This window comes from Opisthocomus hoazin, chromosome 18 (genome assembly GCF_030867145.1).
Source record: "Opisthocomus hoazin isolate bOpiHoa1 chromosome 18, bOpiHoa1.hap1, whole genome shotgun sequence".
Lineage (NCBI taxonomy): Eukaryota > Metazoa > Chordata > Aves > Opisthocomiformes > Opisthocomidae > Opisthocomus > Opisthocomus hoazin.
The window spans coordinates 17,169,742-17,196,807 of NC_134431.1; the positions used below are offsets into that span (position 1 = coordinate 17,169,742).

The 27,066-nt window shown below is 50.8% G+C and overlaps 1 protein-coding gene across 2 annotated transcripts; it reads left to right on the forward strand.

Moving 5' to 3' along the window:
• Positions 1-6,377: 6,377 nt before the first annotated feature.
• LOC104328812 (DEP domain-containing mTOR-interacting protein) lies at positions 6,378-25,248 on the forward strand. Of its 2 annotated transcripts, none has more exons than XM_075438660.1 (9): positions 6,378-6,546; positions 14,600-14,778; positions 18,050-18,173; positions 19,669-19,847; positions 20,478-20,663; positions 21,064-21,204; positions 21,534-21,604; positions 23,764-24,046; positions 25,138-25,248. In XM_075438660.1, the coding sequence occupies exons 1-9, from the start codon at positions 6,461-6,463 to the stop codon at positions 25,179-25,181; spliced, it is 1,293 nt and encodes a 430-aa protein (XP_075294775.1). In that variant the 5' UTR covers positions 6,378-6,460; the 3' UTR covers positions 25,182-25,248. The 2 variants fall into 2 exon arrangements, with proteins under 2 accessions (XP_075294775.1, XP_009932175.2); XM_009933873.2 differs by having other exon boundaries at positions 23,764-23,868; positions 25,056-25,248.
• Positions 25,249-27,066: the final 1,818 nt, after the last annotated feature.

Here is a 27,066-nt window from a genome sequence, read left to right on the forward strand (position 1 = left end):
AAAGGCCGCGCGCACCCGGGGCTCTGCCAGCGGCGTGGTCCAGAGGCTCACCCGCCCTGCGTGAGCCGTCTCCTCCCAGAACCCACGAGGCATCGGAGGTGAAACGGCTCAGCCGTGCTCGGCCACCGCTGCCAGCGGAACAGGAGGTGCGGCCAGAAATCTGCAGCCGTCGTGTCCAGGTGCGTTGTGTCTGGATATCACCGCCGGTGGGAAACACTCGGGCTGTGAGCCGTTGCTTGGGACCGGTAAATGTTCCTTGGGCTGTTGTCCATTTGCTTGTGTAGTCTTAATAGGAGCTGGGCTCTGCTGAGTGCGTTCCTTGGGCTGAAAATCCTCCGGATCATTCCCAGTGCAAGCCCTCTCTCGCGCTGGTTGTGGTGAAGGACTGGGGCGACGTACCAGCTCACGTGGAAGATGCTTTTCTCGGAGCTTGCGGTCGGAGCGATGCCGTGGTGGACAGCCTCGCTTCTCCCTCCTTCTTCTAGAGGGGATTGTGTTCCTGTGCATGGCTGTTGAGGGAACCTAGCTTAGATGAGGTGTGAAGAGCTGGATGCAGGGTTGGAAATGTGTTCCTGCTTGTGTATCTGCTTATCCACAGCCCCATCCTGTCCTCTGCCTTTGGCTTGCATGCTGCCTTAAGCCTACACGACGCAAATTCCTCTCCCCCAACCACACACACGTGCTCCTTTGATTTTACTTGCTGCCTTAGGATTTTAGCTTGCCCTTCTCTGCGGCTGAGTGCACCGGGCTGGCTGGAGGCAGTGAAAAGCTCAGGCTGTAACAAACACCAGGTTCTAGGCTGTTACGTTAACCCCTTAGCCTGGCCCTTTGCTGTTCAACCGGTGTGACAGCCCTTTCTTCACGAGGAGGAAGCTGCAGACTCGTGGCACGGGGCCAGGACAGGGCTGTCCTCTCCATCGCTCCTGGTGCAGGTGTGGCACAGCAATAGCTCATCATGGTGGGATTACACTCACCCTGCCAGGAGCGGTTCCTTTGGCTGTGTTCAGTGAAGGCTAATTGTAACGTAATTAGCACATTCCCATTAGAGCATGACAGTGGAGACTTTCCCACCTCTGAGCTCGAGGGTTTCTTCTTTGGGAGAAATGTGGCTCTAGAATTGGCTGCTGAAGGTGCCGTGCGGCATCTGACACAGCCCTGCCCGGGGGGTTCCCAGACCAGGCTGGAGAGCTGTGGGTGCCCCTGGGAGCTTTGGGGGAGCTGGCGCAGCAGAGATGCATCCTGCAGACCCCAGGCTCCACGTCCGCATCGGAGTGGTCGGCAACTCCTGACTTCGATCTTAAATGACGTGTTGAAGAACCTCCCACTTAGGGGGAACGGAGGGAATTCAATTCCTCCGGCCTGCTTTGAGCTCTCACACCCGAGCGCTGGTAAGGGAGCTGAAAGTTAAGGACTACTGAAAGTTTTTAATGTTTTTTCTCACAGCTGTTGAGGAATGAGGAAGTGAAGATGATGTGGGTTCCAGGTCTTGTTGGAGAAGAGTGTTTCTTTTGTTGCTGTTCTTTGCTCTTTGTTTGTTTTTTTTTCCCTTCTCCAATGAAAGCTTCTGTTAGTTCATGATGAAGGTAAGTATCCGGTAGTGTTTGCGTTAAAGCTGCAGGTCCTGAAGCAATGCAATTGTGGGACAGTTTAATCTTTCAGGTTTTGGGTTTTGTTTTGTTTTTTTTGCAAGCTGAAGTTCTGGTCTTTGTAGTTTTGGAGAACTGTGACTGAGCTGTAATTGTTTAAAACTGTAAGCGAAACAAAGATTGCCCTGTTTGCTGTTTTGAAGCCAGCCAGATTATTTTGACTTACATTTGTTTGCTTGGGGTTACCAGCCCTTCTTTTCTGTGGAATGAAGTAATACGTACTGCTCTGATGTCCAAATTTATTTTCTGGAACAAAACGAAGGACACTCAATGACGTGAGAGCTCCAGCCTAGGCTAATGAGAAACTGCTGAATACCACACTCGTTTTCTGCCAGCGGAAGGCAATGAATCTTCCCGAACTTCTCGGGCTCTGAGGACGCTGCTTTCCCGTCTCGTTATCAGCTTCCAACACAGGGACAGAGGAGTCTCCGCGGTGCAACGCGCTTCCCTGGGGCAGAGCCATCTCCAGGCCAGCTTTATCGGCTGCGAGGCCGTTGCCCTGGCTGCTGTTGGGGGGGAGATCCCCACCCGAGGTACCCCCGGTGTTGCTGCTCTGCTATTTGAACTGTTTTTGTGTGGAGGTGTTCGCTGTGAGGCGGCCTCCGGAATTTGCTGTGGCCCTGACATCGAGGAGTTAAGCAGCAGATAACCTCAGGGGTGAGCTCTACAGCCAAATCTGAACTTCTTTTCTGAGAATCTGGCTCCCGAAAGATGCTGTGCTCCCTGCTGCCAGCCCAGTGCGGGGCTCCAGCCCAGGCGAGCGCACCTTGCTGGGGACAGGGAGTGACCCCGGGGAAACGGTCTCGGGCAAGAGCAGCTCGCTGTGAGCTGGCGCGGGGCAGCACTGCTGGCACAGAGGAAACGCAGGCCCTGCAAAATCAGGGATTTTATTTTGTTGATGTTGGCTGTGAACTCTGTTTTCTCTTTATTTTTTTGATTCAGCTTAGCAAATAAAAAAAACACTCGGTGTGTGTGGGGAGAAGCGATGGCCGATTGCCAGCTGCAGACTGCTGGCATCGTACGTGCCGGCTCGGAGCAGGACAAACCTGAACCTGCTGCCAGGCTCTCCTGCCCCGAACCGGAGCTTGCTGCAGCGCGCTGCGTGCCTGCTCGGAACGCAGAGCCTGCACAGACGTGGGGAGGACGACATTTAGGCAAAGGACGAAGGCAAACTTTGCGGTCGTTGACAAGGCTGTGACAGCTCGTGGTGTCCTCTGTGCTCGCTCCTGACTTGCTGCTGCAGAAAAGGAATGGTTTACAGATAAGGTTTTTTGTTTTGAAAGATTGTGCATTTATAACTTAAAAGCATCTAATTCCCTCCTTTCTTTTCCTCAGCCCTGCTTGGGAGAAAGAAGAAAATAAAAACTTAAAAAAAAAAAAAGAACAGTGCGTGCTAAAGCTTCTACTTGACATTGCAATGATGCTGGGAGCTGATAAACAAGAGAACTGGCTGTACCTAGAGGTGCCTCCATCTTCTCTGAACACTCAGCGAGTCAAACTACTTACTAATCTATTGAAACGGAAAAGTTCAGAGACTACGGTTCCTCTGGAGAGGAGACCCAGGCGAAGCGGCTCTGCGGTGCTGTAGGCATTTTCATTGTAGCCTTGGACTCCAAAGCCATGGTATGAATATCACCTTTCAGCTGTAGATCTAGCTGGTAACAAACTAAATCTAATTAATCTCAGCGTGTATGGGGAGTTGGGAAGACCTGTCTAGGGATTACTTTTCCCAGCCCTGTCACCTCCAGGACGGTGCTGACAGCAGCTCGCTCAGTGCGTGCTCCCTGCAGTGACACAGAATGGTTTTGGGGAAAGGTGTCAAATCTGCAACGGATGCTCCTGAGGTTGAATAAGAACTCAGTGCTGAGAGCGTGGGGCACTCATGGCCTTGGTTTAATATCCCCTTTCTCCTGATTTGGAGATGCTTTTCTCGCTCAATGCCAGTGTAAAACACCCCAAGGCTGTGACATTCAGGCTGCTGTGCTGATGGAGAGCAGAAGTTCCTCCGGGCCTGGATCCTTGCTCAGGTGTGGACCAGCAGCAGATGCCAGGGGAAGAGGACAAGAAGTGGTGAGTAACCTCTCCACTAACTCGTTCTTGCAGCTTCCAGCAATGAAGGCAGAAGCATCTGGATTACCATGTTCAATACCAAGACCTGTCCTGCGTGAATTTACCTAATCCCCTTTTTAATCCCTTTCATTTTTGAGGCTCAATATGCAGTGGTGATAAATTGCACAATTTAATTTGATGCTGGTGAAGGGGAATAAAAGTCCTATACTTTGTCTCAAGCCTACTGACTTATTTCATGAGCTTGGCCCTGGTCCTTGTTGGGAGAACAACTGCTGCATAGTCACCTTCCCTATAATAGTTGGAATTTTACAGTGGGCCTCTGTCCTCTCACGAGAATTCTGAGCCCACCTAGCTGCCCGTCCTCCCCACAGGCAGCTCTCCAAGCACAGCTCCACCATCCTCAGCAGACCTGGGTATCGCCGGCTGCTGTGCCCTCCCTCTGCTCTCTGGACTGAGTCCTCTCAGGGCTTGAGAAGGGGAGATAATATATTTTTAGTAGCTTCTCTTCCTTGTTTTTGTGGCTTAAGTAGAAAGATTAATGTCTAATTTAAAGGGTATGTTTTACAAGGCAATTTGTGGAAGGAATAAGCTTTTATCCTCCTGTGTTTTTCATGAAAGAAGCTGGCAAGAGCTGAAATCTTTTACCTTGTTACTATAAGAGCAAAATATTCACTCTCAGATTTGGAGCTTCACTTGAAGTAGTCTAATTTTTTTTTTTTCTTTTAAGAAGACATTTAGTATCCAGTGAGTAAAATAGCAGTGGTTTCTCCCTAGTTGAAGTGAAGGATACTTGACCCAGAAAGCAGGCAAAGGGGGAACCCCAGGCCTTTTGTGCACCTCTGCAGCAAGAGGACATGGTCCTGGCACTGGCCGGAGCAGTGGGCGAATCCTCTCAGCCCATTACGCTGGTAATGAGATGATGTTCACCTCAGATCATTCTGCTTTTAGCTCTCTGCTACTGTTTCTACCACCAAAAGCAGCCCTGCGTGCTCAGACGGTGCAGGAAAGCAGCTGCCTACAGGTGCTGTTGTGTGGCCAACTCCGAATTAGCTGCTGGCTGGGAGAAAGCAGGGGGTCTGTGGTGGCTCTGCGGGTTGGATGGCCTGGGGAGTGGTGGATGAGAGCCAGACTTCAGCTCTGAGGATGAACACGGTGCCCTGCTCTGTGTCTGTGCTGTGATGGGAGTGATGGGCTGGGCAGGTTTGGGGAGCAGCCGTGTTGTGAATGAAGGATGCCGCAGCGGTGGGCAGGGATGAGCCCTGCCTGCCCCGGGAGCACCTTCAAAGCCCTTTTGCTGAGGCTGGAACAGACACACCAGCATCAGCGACGTCGGAGCAGACTCCAGGAGCCAGCCCGAGAGCTGCTGCTGAGCCTGCCTGTGCACAAGGGGAGCCTGTTTTCCTGCTTTTATGGTATGGTGTGATCTGGGAGAGCCTGGATAGAAGGAGCCTTGTTGGTGTAGCCCATCGCTGCCGCTCTCCAGGCTGCAGCAGCTGTTTGACTTGGACGAGAGCACCGAGACTGGGATTTGCTCAGCCCCGCTAGCTACACTTCTGTTGCTCCTTCATCGGCAGAGCCAGCGGTGATGCTGCCCAGGGGAAGACCAGTGCATCTCCGTACGACCTCTACGATGGCTGCTACAGTGAGGAAGGGCTCAAGCTGCTCCGAGCCCACTTTGTAGCAAGCGCTGGCCATGGTGTTGGGTGCAGCCCACTCTGGGGAGAGGTGGAAAGCTCTGAGGGAAGGGGTTGGGAGCAAGCCCCATGTCCAGAGGCTGTGCTTTGGGGAATCATAGAATCGTTAAGGTTGGAAAAGCCCTTTAAGATCATCAAGTCCAACCGTCACCCCAGCACCACCATGCCCTCAAGTGCTACATCTACATGGTTTTTGAACCCGTCCAGGGATGGGGACTCCACCACTGCCCTGGGCAGCCTGGTCCAGTGCCTGACCACTCTTCCAGGACAGAAATTGCTCCCAATATCCAATCTGAACCTCCCCTGATGCAACTTGAGGTCATTTCCTCTTCTCCTATCACAAGTTATGTGGGAGAAGAGACCAGCACCCACCTCACTACAGCCTCCTTTCAGGTAGTTGTAGAGAGCGAGAAGGTCTCCCCTCAGCCTCCTCTTCTCCAGCCCCATCTCCCTCAGCCGCTCCTCCCCAGCCTTGTTCTCCAGCCCCTCCCCAGCCTCGTTGCCCTTGTCTGGACACGCTCCAGCCCCTCCATGTCCTTCTGGTAGTGAGGGGCCCACAGATGAGCACAGCACTCGAGGTGTGGCCTCACCAGTGTCAGCACAGGGGGATGATCACTGCCCTGGTCCTGCTGGCCACACCATTCCTGATCCAAGCCGGGATGCTGTGGGCTTTCTTGGCCACCTGGGCACACTGCTGGCTCATGGTCAGCCTGCTATCGACCAGCACCCTCTGCCCATCTTCTCGCTGATCAAACCACGTCTGCCTGGAGCCTTCTGCAAGAGGAAAGGACACGGTCCCCAGCCCGCTGGACCGGACCCCCCGGCTCCCGGCTGGAGAGCGGAGGGGGGGGGGAAGGTGCTGGAGCCGGGATCGGATTGCAGCAGGCGGCGGCTCCTCCTCCTCCTCCTCCTCCTCCTCCTCCTGAGTCTCCGGGGAGGGAAGGGGAGCCGGGGCCGGCAACTCCGGGCTGTCCTCCTGCACCCTGCCCGCCGGGCTGGGCACCGGCATCTTCTCGCCCCGCATCCCCCGGCGTGTGCGGGACCCCGGGCATGGAGAGCCTGAGCAGCAGCGTGAAGAAGAAAGCCACAGAGCAGCACTACAGGGCTGAGGTGATGATTGCTGGAGAGCAACTGAGGTAGGAGGTGATGGGGCCCTCCTCCAGGCTGGGGCTCCGGGCTGCACCCTGTTAGCAGAAGGCTCCAAGCTTTACCCTTGGGCAAGCTCTTTACCCTGGGGTGCTCGTGTCTCCCCCTCCCCAGTACCTGCTGACCATCCTTCACCCACCAAACCAGCAGTGAACCAGCTCCTTGCCTGTGTTACCTTGTCCTGCTGCTCTTCTCTGGGCATCTCCTGCCCTTCCCCTCCAGGTGCCAGGGGACTGGCGGGTGGGTTTCGATGGCAACAGGGTTTTTTTTTGCTCCCTTGGCATCCTCCCCTAAACCCGGAGCCTGATGCGGACCCCAAGGTCCCTGGTCCTGAGTGGTGACAGCAAAGCCTCTGGGGGCATGTGGGAGGTCGTCCCGTGGTTCCCATGCACCTGAACTGTTTTGCACAGCAGCGTGTAGGGTCTTCCCTCTCGTGAGTGTCACTTTTGGGAACTTCTGCTGGTTTGCAGTCCCAGTTCTTGAGCAGCTTCTGAGGTTTTTTCCTTATAAAGACAGCAATATATTCTGCCATGCAAGAAAATCTGTGTGGTTGAGAAAATATGTGTATGTGTGTATCTGAGGTCAGAGCCCCCCCCTTGCCCCTTGCTTCCGGGCATGCGACTGCAGGCTTTCCTAGCTCTGGAGCAGAGTTTCCTTGTTTGCATCTGGAGCCGTTCTGTTTGGTTTTGAAACGCAGGTGGAAAATAGGAAATCTGTCTGTGAATAATGCAAAGAGCCCAGAGTGCTAGCATCAGATTCCTGAAGCTGGCTCTATGTCGCTGTGTTGTCCATTCTCAGTGAGTCACGTTAGCCTTAGCTTTACTGTTTGTATGGTATCAAGAATTGATAATTTATAATGAAGGATTAGGGCCCCATCTTGAAGACACAATGTCCAAACTGGCTGGGTTTTAATTACATACTGATGGTTGGCCACACTTCCAGTCTATTGTCTTTCAGAAATATTACTGTCCTAGCTCCAGAAATTAAATCTTTTCCTTAGGTAGTGACTGGGAGAGCTGCTGTTGGGGGTGGAGGCTGCTCCACCTTTCTGCCTTCGCGGTGCTGGCAGCCCACGTTGTCAGCAAGGCTTTGAAAATGGGCTGAACTTTCTCCCAGGGAAAAGCAGCAGCTGATCTGAGTGACTTGCCTCATTTCAATAACTCGGTGTGAGAGATGTCGAGTTATGACTTTTTCCATCCTGTGGGCATGGCAGGATTATTCACACTTAAATCTCCGGTATTTCACTCCTCTGGAGTGACTGAGGTTTTTACCATGGGCTCTGTAGCCTGGCCCGCAGGAGGGGGTCAGGTATTCAGAGAGAAAACGCAATAATCAAGCCACGCGTTCACACTGCTCGGTGCGTGCGCCAGGGGAGCGATGTGGCTTCCTCGCACCTTTGGCAGCGCAGGAGCGTGGCAGATCCTGGACCACCCGGCAACTGGGAGTGTAAGGAGGGGAGTGGGATACAAGAAGTCTGTTTCTGAACAGAGAATACTCAGAGACAGTCTTCTAGTACCCTGCACTGTACATAAATTCTTATAAGCAAGGTAAAGATCTAGAATCACAGAATCACAGCATGGTAGGGGTTGGCAGGGACCTCTGTGGGTCACCCAGTCCAACCCCCTGCCGAAGCAGGGTCACCCAGAGCAGGCTGCACAGCACCGCGGCCAGGCGGGTCTTGAATATCTCCAGAGAAGGAGACTCCACAGCCTCCCTGGGCAGCCTGTTCCAGGGCTCCGTCACCCTCAGAGGGAAGAAGTTCTTCCTCGTGTTCAGGTGGAACTTCCTCTGCTTCAGTTTGTGCCCATTGCCCCTTGTCCTGTCGCTGGGCACCACTGGAAAGAGTCTGGCCCCGTCCTCCTGACCCCCACCCTGCAGATATTTGTAAGTATATATTAGGTCCCCTCTCAGCCTTCTCTTCTCCAGGCTGAACAAGCCCAGCTCCCTCAGCCTCTCCTCACAGGACAGATGCTCCAGTCCCCTCACCATCCTCGTAGCCCTCCACTGGACATAGCACAAATGTTACACTCCTCTGAAAACCCATAATACCTCATTTTTTCGTCCCATTATTTGCATGGAAACTTCACTCCTGACTGTCAGCGTGAATGTGCCCCGAGCCTTTAAAAAGGATGCTAAAAGCCTGCAGGGAGGCAAGCTTTGTAGCAGGAGGGAATAGCTTTCCGTTAGTGTGGCTGGGATAAAGTTGAATAGAAAGCCCAAACTTTATGTACTTTTTGGGGCACTCATCTCTTCAGCCCCCGTAGCTGGAGTGCTTTGGATTTTCCTGCTTAGGGAGCTCCCGAAATCGGAGAGTTTTCAGACCAAGCCCATGGCGGCAGGTTGCAGTCTTCGGCTGCTTGCTGCGGTTGGGTTTGCTGGCCCGGGGTGAGCCTGGTGCAGGTTGTCTCTGCTGCGCGGGGTGACAGGAGGGGTAGGAAGCGTGTGCGAGCTCTCGCCTCGGCGGCTGGTGTACACTGAACCTGCGACGCCGGGACACACGTGCTGTTTTGCAAAACAGCCTCAGCTGCTCGCTGCCTGTGACCTGCTCTTGAGAGGCTCCAGCTCTCTGCAGCGTGGAGAAGAGCGGGTGGATTTCATCCGGCACGACTGCTCCGTTCTTCACCTGTGTTTGTGTACGGGGGGTCTGAACGCCGAGGGAGGACCCCGCAGCGCTCGCAGCGATGGAGAGCTGGGTCCTGTTGCTGGTGGCTCGGCACACAGCAGTCGCATCCTTCTGCTTTGGTCTGGGCAGGAGCCTGTTCCCGGGGTAGAAACGCAGGAGCTGCTGGCCGGCACGGGGTGTAAAGCCCGGGGAGGAGGTTGAAGCGATGGCACCAGCCCACAGCTGGGCTCCTCCTGCCCTGCAGAGCAGAACTGAGAACGGAGTGATGCAGAGCACGCTGAGTGCTAGAGTCTGCCCCTTGTATTTTGTGGATCTTGCAGCCTGGCACATGAAGAATTAGTGATATGAATTTTCCCGGGGCCTGGCTGTCCAACAGGTAGCGATGGGGAAACTGAGGCAGGGAGGCTGGGTGACGTCTCAGGCAACAGCAGATGGGGCAGGGCTAAATATCGGCATTGTGCTCCCCTGCTTTCCACCAGGTAAGGAATAAAGGAGCGTGTAAGGGAGCCTCATGGTCTGCCCTGACTCTGTAAGCCTCAATCAGCAAAGAACGCTGTTGTACCTACATTAAATCTCAAACATTTGTTTATCCCTGTTCTCCGCTTCCTGCCCTGCCTCCCTGCTATTGTATTTAACCAAACAAACCTTTGCTCCATCTTTACAGTTCTTTGGCTACCCAGCAAGTTTGCAAATCCCTCAGAGTTGGGTTTGGCCGGAGGGATGGGTCTGTTCACTGTCAGGATGAGCTTCCCAGCCAGAAAGAGCTGGGTGAGGGAACGCTTCGTGGGGTTGGCCGGGAAGGAAACAGCTCCTAACGGAATCGAGGGACGAGTGGATGCTGTGCTTCAGGCTGTCTGTCTGCCAGGGCCCCTTTGCTTCCACAGGCGTGCTGCTTTCTAGTCCATGGAAAGGGAAGAGGAGTTTTGGGTCTCAAGGCTCTCCCCGTCAAAAAGATGAAGACAATAATTTCCCCTGATATTTGGGTCTTGGGTGTGACAAGGCTGCTGTCTCAGGCTCGGTCCTCACATCTCCCGCTGTCGGTCGTTTTGTTTCAGATATACAAACTTGCATGAAAATCACAACTCGTTTTACTGGGCGTTGCGTGTTCCTGGGTGGCATTCTGTAAAAGAGGCCCAATTAGTCATTTCTAATTGCAACAAATGGCTTATCAGCACAGATATATTCCGGAACAGCTACTGCGCTTTGAATTCACACCCTGCTGTAATCTGAGTTTCTCAAGTATAGACAAGCCCTTGTGCACTCTCTGCTGGGTATTCCTCATGGCCAAGGGAACCAGCTCTTCTCTAATAACTCTGCTAAGCTGCATTAATCACTCTTAAACAGAAAATATACTCCATAAATTTATGTCTTGGGCAGAAATATTGAGAGGAGAAGGAAGGTTTTATCCTATGAAGAATAAAATTGTGATTTTAGCCACTGTCCAACATTTTCAAAGGTGCTGAGCGTTTTATGCGGATACTCAAACTGAGACACCATTAAATAAAATGCTCAGACTTTGATGTTCTGGAAACTGGGCTCACTTCAAGCTGTGTAGCTGAACATGCCAAAATTTGTATTCCTGCCCAAAAGCCTTGGGTCCACGGGAGGTTTGGTGGTTCTCTGCTGAACTTGGATGCGTTGAAGTGGGGATATCTGCCTGGATGAATCGTGGGACACCGCTCGATGTGGCTGTCACCAGGTGAACGTTACTCAGAGACGAGACTACACTATTAGAATGTTCTTAAAAGCATATTATTAATTTTTGAGCACTGGTGAAAGTGAGGACTGGGAAGTAGAATAGTGCTTGCTGGGATTTCTTTTTGACATAAAAGTCTGGTTTTCCTATACACGCATTCAAACACAAGCAGGAAAATAAAGCATCTCTGTACCACTTTGGGCTGCCACAGGCGTGCAAATCTCTTCCTTCTCCCCCAGAACGTACTGGTGCTTTTGGAGACTGGGAGTGCAGCAAACTGGGTTTTGCTGAGCCTGTTTGCAGCAGGTTTGCCTGAATGTGCCTCTCCAGCAGCCGCTTTGCAGATATGCTGTTGTGGCTGTTGCTGCCTTTTCCTGAGCACTTAGCTGTTTGTTTGTTTGTTTGGGGTTTTTTGTTGTTGGTGGTTTTGGTGTTTGGGGTTTTTTTTTGGTTTTTTTTTTTTTTCCTGTAAGGATAGGAACAGAAAAGATCCTTTGGGTGACGCATCTTTCCAGGACCATCCATTTGTACATAGATGCGAAGCAGAGTTAATGTCCTTGACAGATCCACCTCGGCGTTTGAGACGCTCAAGGTCTGTTTGCGTGGGTAGGAGGTGATGGAGAGTGCCCCAGGGAGACGCTCCCACTCCGTGCAGGCACCTGGGAGCCCTTGGTGCGGAACAGCCATGGCTTTAGGGATTGCTCTGGCCGTGTGGCTACGACACAGTAAAAGCAGCACCTTTTCCACAAAGCGCTTTGCTTCGGCGTAATCCCCTGATTGAGACTTGGCTCTGGAATTGTGCGAGATGGGAGCAGACAGAAGCGATTGAGAGGAGCTGCTTGGGTTGCTCCCCAGCAGTGGACACCCACAACGCTGCTGGGAAAACGCTGGCCTGCCGGAGGAGCAGGGAAGTCGTGTTCGTAGCAGCTGAAGTGGCTTAAACTCGTGCTTCCCGAGAGGTTTGGGTTTGGTTTGTTGTGGTTTGCTGGGGTTTTTATTCTTCTGTTTACACTTCTGCAGGTCTGCCTTTCAACAAGGTTACACAGGATGAGTAACGATGTCTTTGTAGCGACCTTGACAAAGAAACAGTTTGGTTACCCAACGCAGCCTACCCAAGGCAAAGGCGTGTGAACCGACTGCCGAGCGGGGAGAGTTTCGTGACTCCGTCCTCACCTTCCAGCAAAGAGTTTACCCTTGCATTGCTCTGCCTTTTTTTTTTTTTCTCCTTTTGAAGAAGTAATGTGTACATGGGGTAGGTTTTGGCATCTAGAAAACTCAAAATATTGCATTACACATCCTTCCTTAAGTTCTTTTATCTGGAAGTCCGATTGTAAACCGCTCCTAGTTTTCACTGGCTGTGTTCTTGCACCGTTGTACGTGGGCTGGTTTGCAGGGGGTGTCAGCTGAGCTGTTCGAAGACGCAGTTGGTGTGACGTCCTCTTGTCTCTGAAGGACGGAATTTGTCTCCTTGTAGCTGACAGGAAACAGCAAACAAGAGGAAAGTGAAAAGACAGCAAGGACATTTGAGCTGTGCATCTGCCGCTGCCCCCGGTCTGTGGGCAAGAGGGCAAACGTGGCACAAACTCACAGCAGCCCAACAGTGTCCAGGATGCTGCTGCTCCAGAGGTGCTTAAATACCACTTAGTTCCTATCCTGGCAATTGTTCGCAATAGAATAGTTTCAGAATAAGTGTATTTTTAGTTTTTATTCTAATTTTTTAAACCCTAGGTTTTAGTAGTATTGTTTGCTGAATTTTTTTCTTTTTTCCCCACAAGATCTGTGTGTTTTCTGCAGCATTCTGAAACATGATAAAAAAAGACCTATAGGGGAAGTAGCATTCTCCCAACCAGTTTCTATTCAGGCTTTGTGTGATTATGATCTATGTATTACTGTGGGTAAAGATGTATGTGTGTGTGTATATGTGTGCGTGTGTGTGTGTGTATACGTAGTGTTTACAGACTCCTGCAGACTCTTGATAGCAATAGAGTACTCTTGGTACATTTCTTATCTCTACTGAACACGCCTCTATAGCGGCATCCCACTTGCTGATTATGAAGGAAAGAAAGCACATAAAAAATGACTGCTTGTCTTCTCCCGTGGCAGAGGGATGTCGGGGTGGGGAGCCTCTCTGCAGTTGCTGCTGACTGTGTCTGATGGCATTTTGACAGTGGACCATGAAATAAAAGAAGGAAAAAGCTAAAAACTCTAAAAATAGCAGGCAGCTGTCTCTGAACTGTTCTCTTCAGGTAAAATCCATATGCAGAATGACTGCTGATCACTCATGAGAAGGCAGTAAAATACTGAATATAGACTTCAGTGTCTGAGGGAGGCCTGTCAAAGGCAGGACCAGGAGCTGGCTCTGCATGAATCTTTGGTTTAGTATTTTAGTTACCTGGAAGGACTGAAAATATCTGTTAAGAATTAGGTTGGCTCATAGAAGCCTCAGCATTAATTACAACAACCAATTACTAATTCTTCATCCAACAAAAGGTTTTATTTTAAGACTTAGGAGACCCTAGTATTTGTAAATCCTACAATGTAGGATAATCTATTATTACCTGATAGATTTTTAGGACGTTTAAAGCTTCTTGTGTGGTGCCTGAAACTGTTGTCCAGCGTGATGTGGAGTACATATAATTTCATCAAAAAGAACAAAGGAAAGTGAGGCATTAAATAAAGGCAGGCTGCCGTGATTAATGCTTTTGTGAAATACACTGGCCTGGGGCAAAACTATGAATTGAAATGAATAATTTGAAACCGGCAACATCCTGGGGTTACAGAGGAGATCTTCATTAGACATCCCCCCTCTGAGTCTGCTGCATGCTCTGGGCATTTTCCAGGGTTAGTATTTTGGGAGCGGTCGTGACTACAGGGCAGAAGTTTGGCTCCTGGACAGATCTCCCGCCAAGCTGGGTCGGCTTTGGCTTGAGCACAGAAGATCTCTGTGCCTGGTGGCTTGCTCAGTTGTTAAGGCCCTTTTAAAAGTCAAAGCCGTACTCACCTGAGTAACCTTCACCCCTGTGTATCTTCCCGTCGGAGTCACAGACTAGCCAGAACGTCAGGGCTTGCAGGACAGGACGCTTGTTGTTCTGGTAAGCTCTGTCCCGGTCTATCCCAGTTTGAACCAGAAAATGTCGGGACCGTTGTCCGCTGTTGCTGTGGATGAGTGGGTGCAGGGATTAGCAGTGCCTCGGATCCGCCTGGCACTCGTCTCTTCGACGCCCGCGGAAGAAACGAGGGCTCCCATTGCTGCTGCCACCCTGAGCTATGCCTGAGGCTTTGTCCTGGGGGCAGCTGTGCTCATCCTTTAGTGGTTGTGGGGAACGAGAGCTAAAGACAGAATGGCACCAAGATGACAAATGTACTTGCTAATAATTTTTTCTGTGTTTTGACCCTTCTTCACAACCTCCACTTAGCTGCTGTGTATTTTTAGAGGCCTCTTTATAACAAAAAGACATGTATAGTTCAGACGAAGTCTGGTGCAGGCAATTGTATGTCCTGCGTAGTGGTGACAGGAGAGAAGGGGGCTGTTGAAGGGAGGCTCCTTAGGATTGACTCACGCAGCCTTGTGAAGCAAAGAGGTTTGGTTGAATTTAGAAGTCACGGGGTGCTTGCCAGAAGTCCCAAATCATGAGTGGTATCTCTAGGCTGGGCAGATACTGGGCTATTAGACCCAAATTCCCCTCTGACACCAGCTATGCTCAATGGCTGCCTTTCTCTCTAGGCTTCGCCTCCATGACAGGAAGCTCATTAAGGACAGGCGTTACCACCTCCGAACATACCCAAACTGCTTCGTGGCGAAGGAGCTCACAGACTGGCTGATCGACCACAAGGAAGCGCCGGACCGAGAGACGGGCATCCGCCTCATGCAGAAGCTGATGGACCACTACATCATCCATCACGGTGTGTGGGTTTCTCTGCTACCCGCTGAGTCTCCCCAGGCAGGTGGCTGTGTGTCTGCTCACCCTGTGTGTCCATCAGCTCAGGACTTGGAAGCGTGGTTGGGTCCCTGTTCACGACCCTCTGATTGTTGAGGGCTCCTGGAGAAGCTGGGAGATGATGGGCAGGCACGAGGCTGTAGGGGGTTGGATCTGTGTGAGGCTGCAGTGCTTTGGGGGCTGTGCGAGGTCCCTGCCCCACAGAAAAGGGACTTGGGCTGTGCCCTGGTAAAACAGCATCAGAAATGGCTCTTATTTAAAAACAAGTTCAGTGACGCCTGACCTATCTTGCCCTACAGCAGCCGATGGTGGATATTTTCACAGAAGCTGCTCTAGCTCATGTTTGTGTCATGCAGAAGGGGAAGCTGAATTCTAACACACCCTTCACATCTGCAGGAAAGTTCATTTTTTTTACCATAAGAGCCCAGTGTTCCTCAGTTTCCCCATCCATGCTAAGGTGGGACAAGTAGGGGTGTGGGGTCTGCATCGCTTGAAGCCAAAAGCCATCTGGTACCTGTAAACCTGAGGCTGAAGCGATCCTGTAGGAATGCCTCCCTTGGGATCTAAGTGTGTGATGCCATTTCAAAGGCTGAAACTGGTAAAAGAAAAAAATAGAAAAGAAAAACAGTACGAGTCGGGGGGAAGGTAGTTTGGTGTTCAAACCCAGCTCTTAGTAGTCAGGCTTTTTTCTTTTTGAAAATTTTTTGGAGCTTTCAGCAGTTTTGGAGTAGCTCAGGTCACATCCCGCGGTCTGCGCCCGTCCCTGAGCTGCAGCGCAGTCCCCAAGGTCCAGCCCTTGGTCCTGGTAGAACAACGGGGACCAAGTGCTTCAGATCGGCAAAGAGCCGTTTCTCTCCGTGAGATCTGCAGGCCCGGTCAGGAGCCAAAGTCCTGGATTATCGGACGGGCCGGGGAGACCACTGCCCTGGGTGGGAAGGGCTGCGGCTGAGCTGCTGACTCGAGGCTGAGCGCTCGTGCTCCCAAGCCTTGGGACACGAGCCGTGGTGGCCTGGGGTCGGGTGGCAGTTTGTCGCGAGGGGACGCAGCTGAGGAGGCAGAAGCAGATGACAACCGTACCAAATTCAGCCCTCTCTTGCCCGCTCTGCTCTAGGGCGCAGAGATATCTGTCTTGGACCACCGCAATGCAAACACTCCCTGTTGCCATCTGCTACTTGCTGAGGTGAATGCTCTTTGCGTTAAGCTGCCTTGAGTAAAAATAAACTGCTGCTGTGCTTTATCACAAAGGCATAAAGCTGAAGCAGCGAGTTCTCAGTTAACCATTAACACTTAAAACTGATTATTTTTCCATCTCTCCAGCCGACAGTTTCAAATCAATCCATTAGTTAATTAAACCTGTGCAGCACCCCGCGCCGGGGCTGTTTTGATTGCTTATTGCGGACGTGTCCCTCCTGCTCCTGGAGATATTCAAGACCCACCTGGACAAGGTCCTGTGCAGCCTGCTCTGGGTGACCCTGCTTCGGCAGGGGGTTGGACTGGGTGACCCACAGAGGTCCCTGCCAACCCCTGCCATGCTGGGATTCGGTGATAATTCCTGGCAGGACACAGAAGCTGACTTTCCAGCTAGCCTTACGACCGTTCATTTTTGTTGGTCCGAGGGAAACAGGGCTGCCTGCTACCCGCAGCACTGCGTGAAGGGCTTTGCAATTGCCTGTCTAAACTGTTTGCCCTCATCTCTGCTGGGATGCAGAGGATGATAATTATCTTAGGAAGATCGTTGTCTGTGCTGCCGCTTAACGGTCTGATGTGGTTTGAGCTGTTCTTCTGTTACCTGCTGGAAACATGTCGAAATTGGTCTTCAAATAGCGACAATGCTTTGGTTTCCTATGGGCTCGGTCCTGTCCGGCTGTTTGTTCAAGTCCCGATCGCAACGACGTCTGAATCGTTGCTCCCTGGAGTTGTTCAGATGCAAACTTCCACCTTTCAGAACAACTTTCTTGTCTGCCTCCTTGCTTGGCCAGTCACGGGCTTTAGTGTCCCGATTCCACGCCGAGACCGCTGCTCCGGAGGGATGGTGAACCCCAGATGATCTGATGGTTTTTAGCACGGAGCTGCTCGCCAAAGGGGGAAAGAAGTTTTGCCGGTGCGCTCAGAAGAACGAACGAGGGTTAAGATTTTCACAAGAAACGTTTTCTGACTTTTGAATTTCACTCTAGTGGATTATGTTACTTCAGTAAGGAAATCTTCATGGATTTTTTCCCCCTTTGACTGATTTTCTATGTTTTCTGGGCACATTCCTTACTCTCTTTTTTTACTGCTGAGGTTGCTCCTCCTTGCTCCAGGCGGGTGGACCTGAAGAAGGGCAGGCTGACTGATTTGACAGCTGGACTGGGATTTGGGGGTATTTTTTTTGACTTGTAGTCTAGGAATCTGTTGCAAAAGTGTATCTCAAGGCTGTATCCCAAATATTTACCTGCAAAATGTTGCATGCACTCAAGAGCCATGCGTGTACAGGCTGCGCTCATTCCCAAGACAAATACAGAACTGGGGCTTTTCGCATGGATTCGGTTATTCCAGTTGTATGCACCTGGCTTTGCAGGAAAATTTCTCTCTTGAGGTCAGTTTGCCAGACAAATCAATGTGCAGGGTTGGCACAAAATGGTGTGGAACAGTTGGTGCCATTGTACATGTTAGTTTCCAAGTGTTTTTGGCAGGGACACAGGTGATTCTATGGGGTTTTGGATGCAGTGGGGGGGTTTTGCCTCTTGTCCCCCAAGTCTCCTTGCATGTGGCAGCAGCTTTCCAAAAAACACTGGTTGAGACAGTTCAGTTTGTTTTGTTTTAGTCTAAACCAAACCATCAACATTGAAATTTAAAAAAAAATCCTAAAAACAACAAAAAACCCAAAGAAACCCAAAACCCCAACAAACCAAAAATCTTCTCTGTTCAGTCTAACGAACATTTTAGTGTTTTAGTGTCTGGCTGAGAATGCAGGCTCAGACCCAAGCTCTCCCGGGGTCTGTTCACTGGGGCTGACCCCTCGCCCACCGGCACGGGCTGCGGGCGTTCGTAAGCGCCTGGTTTGGGGACCGAAGGCTCGAATGCAGGTTACTGTTTGAGGTGAGGGGCGTAGAGAAGGGCATCGCACGCAGCCCCTGTAGCTTTTAACCTGGAGATAACACCCAGCTGAGTCGGCACTCCGTGCAGCTCTGTCCGTCCGTTACGGACAGACAGACGCCCGCGGCACTGACGTCCCTGCTCTGAACTCCCCCTTCCAGTCTGCGACGAGCACCCGGACTACAAGGATGCCAAGCTGCTCTACCGCTTCCGCAAGGACGACGGGACCTTCCCTCTCAGCAAGGATGTGAAGGTGTTCATGAGAGGGCAGAGCCTCTATGAGAAGTGCGTGAGTCCTTCCCCTGCAAGACAGCTCTCAGCGAGGGGCCTCGGGAGCGGCTTTGCTGGCTGCACTTGCTGCAGATGCTCTACTGCTGGGAGCCACAGCTCCAGCTGGCTTTTTCTCTTCCTTCTCTGCACCCTGTGTGTTGGGAAATGCTGTTTCCCGAGCCCTGTCACAGCCGCAGGACAGCCGGGCTCTGGGGCTGGGGTAGGAGCTGTGCTCTGAACTTGTGGATGCTCTCAAGGGCTCGAGTCCTTAGGGGAGAAAGAACTCTGAGGTTTCCCAATCGTATCAAAATGCCTGCGATATCTAGGATTTGCAGAAATTCAACTTGAGGTTCTTAACAATTTGTAATGGAAAACTTGGGTGGTTCATACGGGAAGGACAGGGAGGAAAATATTTGTGTTCCTAGACTTAGACAGTTTTCAATAACCCCTAGAAGCTAAGTTCCGTTGTAAAGGTGTGCCTATTTCTCATTTCTTTCTAAAAGTAGAACTAAATATTGTAAAACTTCCCTTTCCAGCTACATCTGATACTGAAGCTAACAGTACAGAAAATACTATGCGCATATCATATGCATTCCCAGCGCTCGCCCAGCCTCCCTGGGTGAGATGCTTCCACCAGCGCCATTGGGACCTAACGTCCCACCAGAATCAGCAGCGCGTGGGATCTTCAGAGCCCTCGTGGGCCGGGATCTCCACACTTCGCTTAGGCCATTTGCAAAATCTGTCATGGAAAAACTAATTCTCAGATGGTAAAGAAAACCCCTTCCGCCTCCAAGTGTTTAGTTTGCTTGGTGTTGATTGTTTCTGGATCTAAAACCAAGGCTTCTTCCCAGGTACCCCATGAATCCTTTTGTTAGGCTGGGTTCAACCACAGTCCACCCTCCAGACCCGGTTCCTTTAACAGCCTCTTCTCATCTCCTCCACCCCCAAGCCCGGGCAGTCATTCACAGACTGGCGCTGAGGGAGAAGCCCTTCGGGCAGGCGGGCAGTGATTATGGCTGTCCCCCTGCCCCTCTGCCAGATGTGCAGCCCTTGGACTTGGCTTTTCCTCGGCAGTGGTGGGAGAGCATCCAGCATCCAGCGTCTCACGGCTGAGCCCGCTGCGCCCTCTCGTGGAGACACTGGATTTAGCTCTGGCATGTGCTGCAAACTGAGTATATCTGTACTGAAACACACCTTCTCCATCCGTTCAGACTCTCTGCCATGGGTTGCACGCGTTCAGTTGCTTCCTTGGCTTTCCTCTGTGGTCTTTAGCTGAGGTCGCAACCGAACTGGTTTTGCTGAAGCTGCTTCCTTCGCTGTGATGAAGATCTACAACGCTGCCTGACCGCAGCTCTGCGTTTCTCCCTCCCTTCCCACTGCTCCCCGGCAGCAGTGTTTTGGCTGTAATGCTTTGCTCGCTTCTCTCGGGTTTCTTCGGCTGGCTGCAGCTCCCACATGGGACAGCAGGGCTGTGCAGCATCACGGGAGCTTCGTCCCACCTCTCTGCCAGGCTGGTGAGCGTGGAAGAGTCGATTGTGAAGGTGAGAGAGGAGAACTCAGTGAAGTACCAGAGGACTTTCCTGGGTTGCGACATGATCGACTGGCTTGTTCAGGAGGGAGAAGCGGAGAACCGAAAGGAAGCGGTGGAGCTGGGACGGGCGCTGCTGGAGCATGGGATCATTCAGCATGGTGAGCGTAGGTCTGGCTGGAGCTGGGATGGAAAGCAAAAGATGACCGTACTTGTCAAGGCTGTGCTAGGAACAAGTGCCCATTCATGTCATGCAACAAGTGCTGGTCAAGTGCCCACTTGGAGATGGCAACGGGGCCTTTTAGTTCTATGTTTGGAGCTGGTGACCTTTGAAATCGGAGTGATCTTCCACCACTCACAAAGGCTTTGAGTTGAAATCTGAGCTATTGCTTTTCAGTTCTTCAAAGCTCCCGGCCACAGGACTGGGATCCACCCCTGGGGTTGGGAGCGCTGGGTTGTGAGGATGTAATGTTCAGCTCTGCTTGGCTGGGGATCGTAAATAACCATCTGCAGGAATTCATCTTTCGACTCAGCAGGCAGGGAGTCCTCTGAGTGTCTTGGGACAGGGGCAGGTGGAGGGCTGTGACGCTATGGTGCACCCCGGGAGATGGCATCTCTTGGGGCGGTGGCCCTGCTGTTCCTCCTTCCCTGCAGGTAGCGTTCTCAAACAGTCAGAAAAATGGCAATAGAACAGAGAGGCATTAAAAGTAATTCATCTGGGTCCCTTATTATATTTGCTACATATTTTTTGCCCCTCCTCAGCCTCTCCCTCCTCCCCTGTTCTCTCCTAGTCTCCAACAGGCATCACTTCTTTGACAGTGATATCCTCTACCAATTCTGGATCAACTTTCGACGGAGGCGGCGTCTCACAGAGTTACTCAATGAGAACTCTTCTCGCGCCCTGTCCGAGAGCCCGGACAGCCCCTTCTGCCTTCGCAAGCTCAGCCCGGACCCGGGCAACACCAGCTTTCTCTCCGGTAACTGCGGATGCATTTGTGGAGGGGTGTGGATGCAGGGGAATTGTTCTTGTGAAAGCAAGAGTACGTTACCAGAGTATCCCAGAGGCAGAGGTGTTGCTCCAGCAGAGTGTAGGGTGTTCCTCCAGGCATCCTATGAAGTGACCACCCATCTGTTTGTGGTGGATGCCGTGATGCAGTTGCAGTCTCCATCACAGCTCCCCACTCCAGGGAAATAACTCAGTTTACCACCACCTCAGCTCTTGGTCGTTCTTTGAAGCTAGTTTTATTCTTTGTAAGCTCAAATGCTGTTTTCAGTGCATGCCTACCTTTCAGGTGTGGGTCAAGCTGGGTGGGGAAGTTTGTTATTATAAACTAGTCTGTTCCTTCCTTGGGTAACTGCTATTTCTTCCCCTTCCAGTCCAGACCAACAAGGAGATCAAAATTGTCTCAGCGGTTCGAAGGAGCAGCATCACTTCCCTGGCTGGAAACTCCAACTCCTACTTCAGCGCCACTCCTATGTTGGTATTCCCTCCTGTGGCTGAGTGCAACCCCAAATCAGGTCTGGGCTTCTGCATCGCCCTCTCGTTGCATGGGATACCTCTGTTCCTTCAGGGCATGGGCTAGCTCAAGCCTCAGGTCCAAACCCATTCACTGTCGGCTTGGTGCCTTGCAGCAGGAGGGGGTCAGCCCCACCTCTGAGTCGTGATTTGAAAAGTTATAAGAGTGTTTTGAAAAACACTGAGATAAATGCAAAGATTTCGGTGTGCAGTAACTGTGGCTGGTTCAAATATTTGTTCTCCAGCCCACGGTAATCCCCAGGCTGCCTCCTTGTGCACTTTACTGTATAAAACCCTTGATTCTGATAGGATCTGTCACCTTCTGCTCTAGTGTTAAAGAGACCTGTCACCAACGAAGAGCTCCTGTCCCCTGGGGCCCCTTACATCAAGAGGACGCTAACTGTAAGTGACCATTGCAAATGGTATTGCTAACCCAACGGTACCGAGATCTCTGACTGCTCCTCGATGGCTTTCTGTCTGCTGCTCTGACCTCTGTACGTTGAAGCTTTGATTGCACGTCACATCATCACGGCTCTTTCTTGCTGAGTCTCAATGGATCAATGTCTGCAGATCTTCTTGTGGGTGAAAATGTGCCCAGCCTCTGCTTTAGTTTAATGTATATTAAAGAGGTAGATCAGGAAAGAGAATGTTTACTGGATGGAAAAACTCCCATTTATGTTTCATCCAGCTGCATACAAACTGTAGAGTCAGTCAAGTCTTGTGACAGTTGAGGCTTTGACACTCATTCCCCGTCACACAGATATCATCTTTATGCACGGCTTTATGCATCTTTCAGGTTCCTGCCGCAGACCAGATGGCTTGATAGGGTCCATCAGCACCTGATGGAGCAGGACTGAATGGGGAGCATCTGAGGGCCACTCTTGCCTTTCTTATGACGGGCTTTTTTCACGGATTTTTCACGGACAAAATAAACACACTGCAAAATCTCCAGGATGCTGCAGACTACCTGGGGTTTGGGTTTTTGCTTTTCTAATTATTTCTAAAGCTGTAGGACCAGTCAAGGCAGGGCTGGTGGGTGCTGGGCGTGAATGTTGCAAGACAATTCCTGCCCTGCAGATCCTATCGTGTTTGTTTATTTTTGTGTAGAACTTCCCAGCCCTTTCCTGCCTGCTTTTGCAAGGGGGAATCTTCGGGCTGCCAGTTTAGGAAGCGTGAGGGCTGTCTTGCCATACTGGTTTGACACAAGTGGGGTTACAGAGGAGCTGTGGATCAGGCTCCCAAATTAACCGTGCTGTAGGAATTGGTGGGAAGGAGCAAGAAAAATAAAGCTGGTGATTAGTGTGGCATGTATGAGAACGTGCCGTTCATTCTCCTCCTGAGTGCTCTTGCCCTGCCCTTCAACTCTGCCAGCCCGGGACTTTCATGGCTCATTTCCCTCTGCTGAGCTGTGCAGTTGCTGTTATTTGTTTATATGGGTAATATGCAGCCCTTTGGGAATTCCTTTTCTCTTTTAGTTACATCAGGTGGCCACAGTATTGCAGTAAAACTGCTCTGTCAGACAGAGATCAGAGCGGGAAGAGTAGCTACTTCCACCCTGGAAATGCTCTCCTGTGCCAAGGAAAAGGCACCGAGTGCGTGCTCTGGAAATGTTCTCAACGTGCTCTTGGTGCATGCCTTGCACTGCTACTTCATGCTGCCTGTGCTTCACTCTTCTTCACTTGCTGGCAGGGAATATTAATCAGAAAGCAGCTTTGCAGAGAGCAATTAATCTGGGGTTCTTCATCTTACTTGGTGCGTAGCCCAGGAATATTCCATTGTGCTCTCCTGAAACTCGATAGTGTCGAAAGAAATTCAGAGGATTCAGTGTTTTGTAAAAAAATGTGTATTTTACTCAAATGTAGCAAGACAGTGAACACAGCAAGGAGGGGTGTTAACTACACCTGCAGGCAGAGAAATAAGCAGCCCAGAAGGACAAAGCCTCTGGCATACTGGATTTGCAGGTGGTGCCTGTTCAAAAACCCTTCACAAACCCAGTGTGGAAACAAGGACGTTCTCTGAGACACTAGCACAGGTGAATGAAAAGATCCACCAGAATCAAAGCAGAAAGACAGAGAGACTCTTCTTGAAACCAATATTCCCAAGAAGAATTCATCCCCAGCTGCCATGCAGCCTGCTGTAGGTGACCCTGCTTCGGCAGGAGGGTTGGACTAGATGACCCACAGAGGTCCCTTCCAACCCCGACCTTTCTGTGATTCTGTGATTCTGTGATTCTCCCCCTTTATGCTGGGAGCTGTTGGACATTTGTACCTGCAGAGATATGGAAATCTCCCCAGTGCCCAAGGATGTTCTCCTCCCGCCTTGAAGGCTGAGAAAGAACTGTGGGGTGACACGGACTATTGCTAACGTAAGTGGAAGCAGAGCAGAAAGGTCTTTTTGTCCCACTGGTGGTCAGAGGAGCATTGAGGCAAACTCTTCCTTTCTCTCCCAGGTATGACAGAGATTAGGATCATGAGCAGAGCTCTCCACATCAGTAGGAACTGTTGCATCTCCTCTATCCAGCCCATTCCGTGGTTTTTGAAGCCCTTTTGTTCTGCTTGTAGATTGTGGGGGATGCGGTGGGATGGGGGTTTGTGGTCCGAGGAGGAAGACCTTGCCACATCCAGGCAGTGGACCCAGGAGGACCTGCTGCTGCAGCGGGGATGAAGGTAATTCTTGCTTGTGGTGACTTAACAAGAGGCAAGACTTATGTCCTGCTTGAGCTTCTCAGGCTGAACACATCCTCTGTGATAATCCCACCTCCTGCGGAGGAGATCAGTCCAACCGAGTTGGCACATGGAGCTCTGGCAGTGCTGGGAGAGGCGGAGGGGAGGATGCTCTCTGCAGGTAAAGTGCACTGCGTGCGGCTGCACAGCGGTGGACTTGCATTTTGCCAGGGCACCACAGGGGCTGTGGGCAGCTAAAATTGAAAAAAAACCTGTCAAAACTAAGCTGTCCCTGTGGTAGACTTTGGAGATGTTGAAACTCTGAGTCACTAAAAACACAGCAGAGAATTCCCAGTTCAGCTCCAGTAACTGTATGTAACCCAAGAGAAGCAGGGAAGGAGCAGAGCTTTGTCATGAATCACCCGCTCTCCCAGCTCCTGAGATGTAACACATTTTGTTTTTCTCTGCTATTAACAACTTAATTCTGCATGGAACTCTTTTCCATGTGTATGCAAGCTTGATAACCTTAGGCTGATGCCTTGGTTTTTTTATCAAGCGATTTCCAGTATTTCCAGCCCAGGTGAAATGAATTTAGGTATTGAAACTCATTTTAGTCCCAAACATGTGTGGGTTTTGTGTGTAGAGTTTTAGTTGTAAGTGAAAGAAATGTAGAGTTTCAGAGCTCCCTATAAAAAAACCCCAGGAGTGAGGGTGTAATTTCTACAAGCTGATATAAGTCTGAAGTCACAGGGATATTTGAAATAATGGGATTCTTCAGAGGCGGAGTGTGACTCCTTGTTTGCTTCAGGCAGGATTGGAAGGGGATGGATGAATTTTGTTTCATTTACTCAAGAGCCCAGTTCATTTCTCCTTACCTAATCTCATTTGCTACCAATTTGCTAGATGTTAATATTGTGCCTCATTTCCATCTGTGAAATGAACCACTGCTCATAAAGGAGCCTTTTTTTTTTCTCTGTTAGCTCACAGTCTAAATCCCTTTGGTCCCTTTTTTATGACACAGTGATTGTAGCACAGTGATTATTAGTAGCTTATGGAGTGGTAATGCTTCAGGGTTTGCAGGGTTTTGCAGCAAGTTATTTGCACTGCAGGCCTCTGGCTCTAGTCAGTCACGGGCAGAAGTTGCCATGAAGACATTGGCTGAAGGTAACCTGCCCTTGCTCTCCTTACAGGTGTGCCAGTTTGTTTTCTCAGTGAATGGTATGTACGTTTTGCATCTGGACTATCAGACCATCAGCAGTCTCATCATGACAGGGCCACGCACTCTTGTGATGGAAGTCATGGAAGCCATCGAATGAGCAAAGGAGTCTCATCCCACTGCTGTTGGGGAAGGCAGAACATTCCACTAAGCAAGGGTGGACTGTGGGGAGGGACCAGGCTCAACCTTTCGCTCTGCAATGTTAGCCAGGCACTTTAATATATTTTAAAATAAAAATATTCTAGTGGACAAGTCTTGGATTTTGATGGTGTTGAAGTATTTGGCTCTATCTGATCTTGAGAGGGTCTCAGCTCTTGCAGCTCCTTTCTAATGTCAGTGGGAAGAGTTCAGCACAGCATGAAACCAAGCCTTTAGGACAAGCCATTCACCCTGCCAAGTTGTAAGGCAGGTGGTACCAGCTGGTAAGCAGCAAGAAGTTTGATACCAAGCAAGAGAGCACGTCTGAGCTCCCCTGAGTTGCCTGTGCAGTCTACCGAGAACACCAAGCGCTTTCCAGATGGCCCCATAAGCCGTGCCATCCACGCTGTCAAGAAAACCAGGAAATTAATACAGTGAAGTACGATTCCTTGTAAAGACAGTCAAAGGCTCCTGCTATTCTCTTGGCTTAGCCATGCTCACAGCCAGGACTGGTTGCCCTTCCCAGCTCTTTCTCGAAAAGGTGAGACTCCCATGAGTGTGCTTTTTGTGTTCCCACCTCCTAATAACACTTAAATTCGTTAACCAGCTTCACCTTGGCGTGGAGCTAGGCAGAGGTCCCAAACGTCACAGGCTGCTGCCAAGCCAGCGATGGAAGGCAGTGGGGGAAAGGAGAGACCCTGAACAGTCTCTGCCCAAAAGGCAACGTGTCGTAGTCTGAGCTTGACTCTGGGAAGGAGCAGAAATGCGTGAAAGCCACCAAAATCCAGCTCCCGTGGGCCCTGCTGCTCCCGGGATGGCTGCGTTTGCTGGCAATGCAGAATATTCATATGCAGACTACCATGAAAGTGAACTAAATACAGAAAAAAAGGTAATAACAAGAAACTGGGGAGGTTTCTTGCTTCCCAGTTCACAGAGCACCCTGCTTGCAATGGGCCTGCAACGCTGTTCGTCCAGCAGGATGATTTCCAGCACTCCTGCTTGGGGCAGGTCCCTCGGTGCAGCTCTCTTGCCCACCAGCCAAGTCTTCAAAAGAACCCCAAACCCCCCACAATGGTCATTTTGATCTGTGTTTAAGTGGGAGCTGACTTTCTTGGAAAATCTGGTGTCAGCTGTGTATTAGGTGTTGTCTTGCTTGTGGCTACCTTGTTTTTCTCCCTTGGTACAACGGGATAGGTGCTCGCCCAGCGCGGGTGCAGAGGTGACAGCACTGCGTGGAGCACAGCGTTCCTGGAACAAAGTCCAGGCGAGACGTTTGCACTGACAATCCATGGGGGTCCTTCCAGCCCCGAAGTGAAACCAGAAAACCTCTTGAGCCATTTGTCAGTATACTCACTGTTGTTATTTCTAGCCATTCACTGCACAAGCAAGCAGCATCCGTCTGCCTTTCTGCTTTTTAAATTCTGGTTTGTGTTGCTGTTCAGCGAGGGCTTGGGTGTCTGCGATGGCCCCAGGGTTTAATCCACAGTGTTGGCCTTGAACTGAAGTCAGACAAAGCCGGGAGACGGTGGCGTTACATGGGCACCTTGGGAAAGGTAGGTTGGAAAGGAGCAACCTGAACATAAGCTTTGGAAGCAGCTCCAGATTTTTCTGACATAAGCGGAATATAATTTTAGCTCTGGATCTGAACTTTCCTGAAAGCAACGTGCAGGCGATCTCTGCTCTTTCCTTTCTCACCTCCTCCTAGTTTTAGAGTAAACTGTAGGAAATCTGAGCAATTACTAAAATCCTGTAGGAATTACAGAGGGTTAATTTGTGGCATTTATGTCTAGTGCAGCGACACCCCCCTCTCCATAGGCTACGAAACTCTCCATGGTTTTTTTTAACAA

Coding starts and splice junctions, on each gene's coding strand:
- LOC104328812 (XM_075438660.1), top strand. CDS start 6,461: ATGGAGAGCCTGAGCAGCAGCGTGAAGAAGAAAGCCACAGAGCAGCAC. Junction 18,174..19,668: donor GGGCAGAGCCTCTATGAGAA/GTGCGTGAGTCC, acceptor CCTCTCTGCCAG/GCTGGTGAGCGTGGAAGAGT. Junction 21,205..21,533: donor TGAGTGCAACCCCAAATCAG/GTCTGGGCTTCT, acceptor CTTCTGCTCTAG/TGTTAAAGAGACCTGTCACC.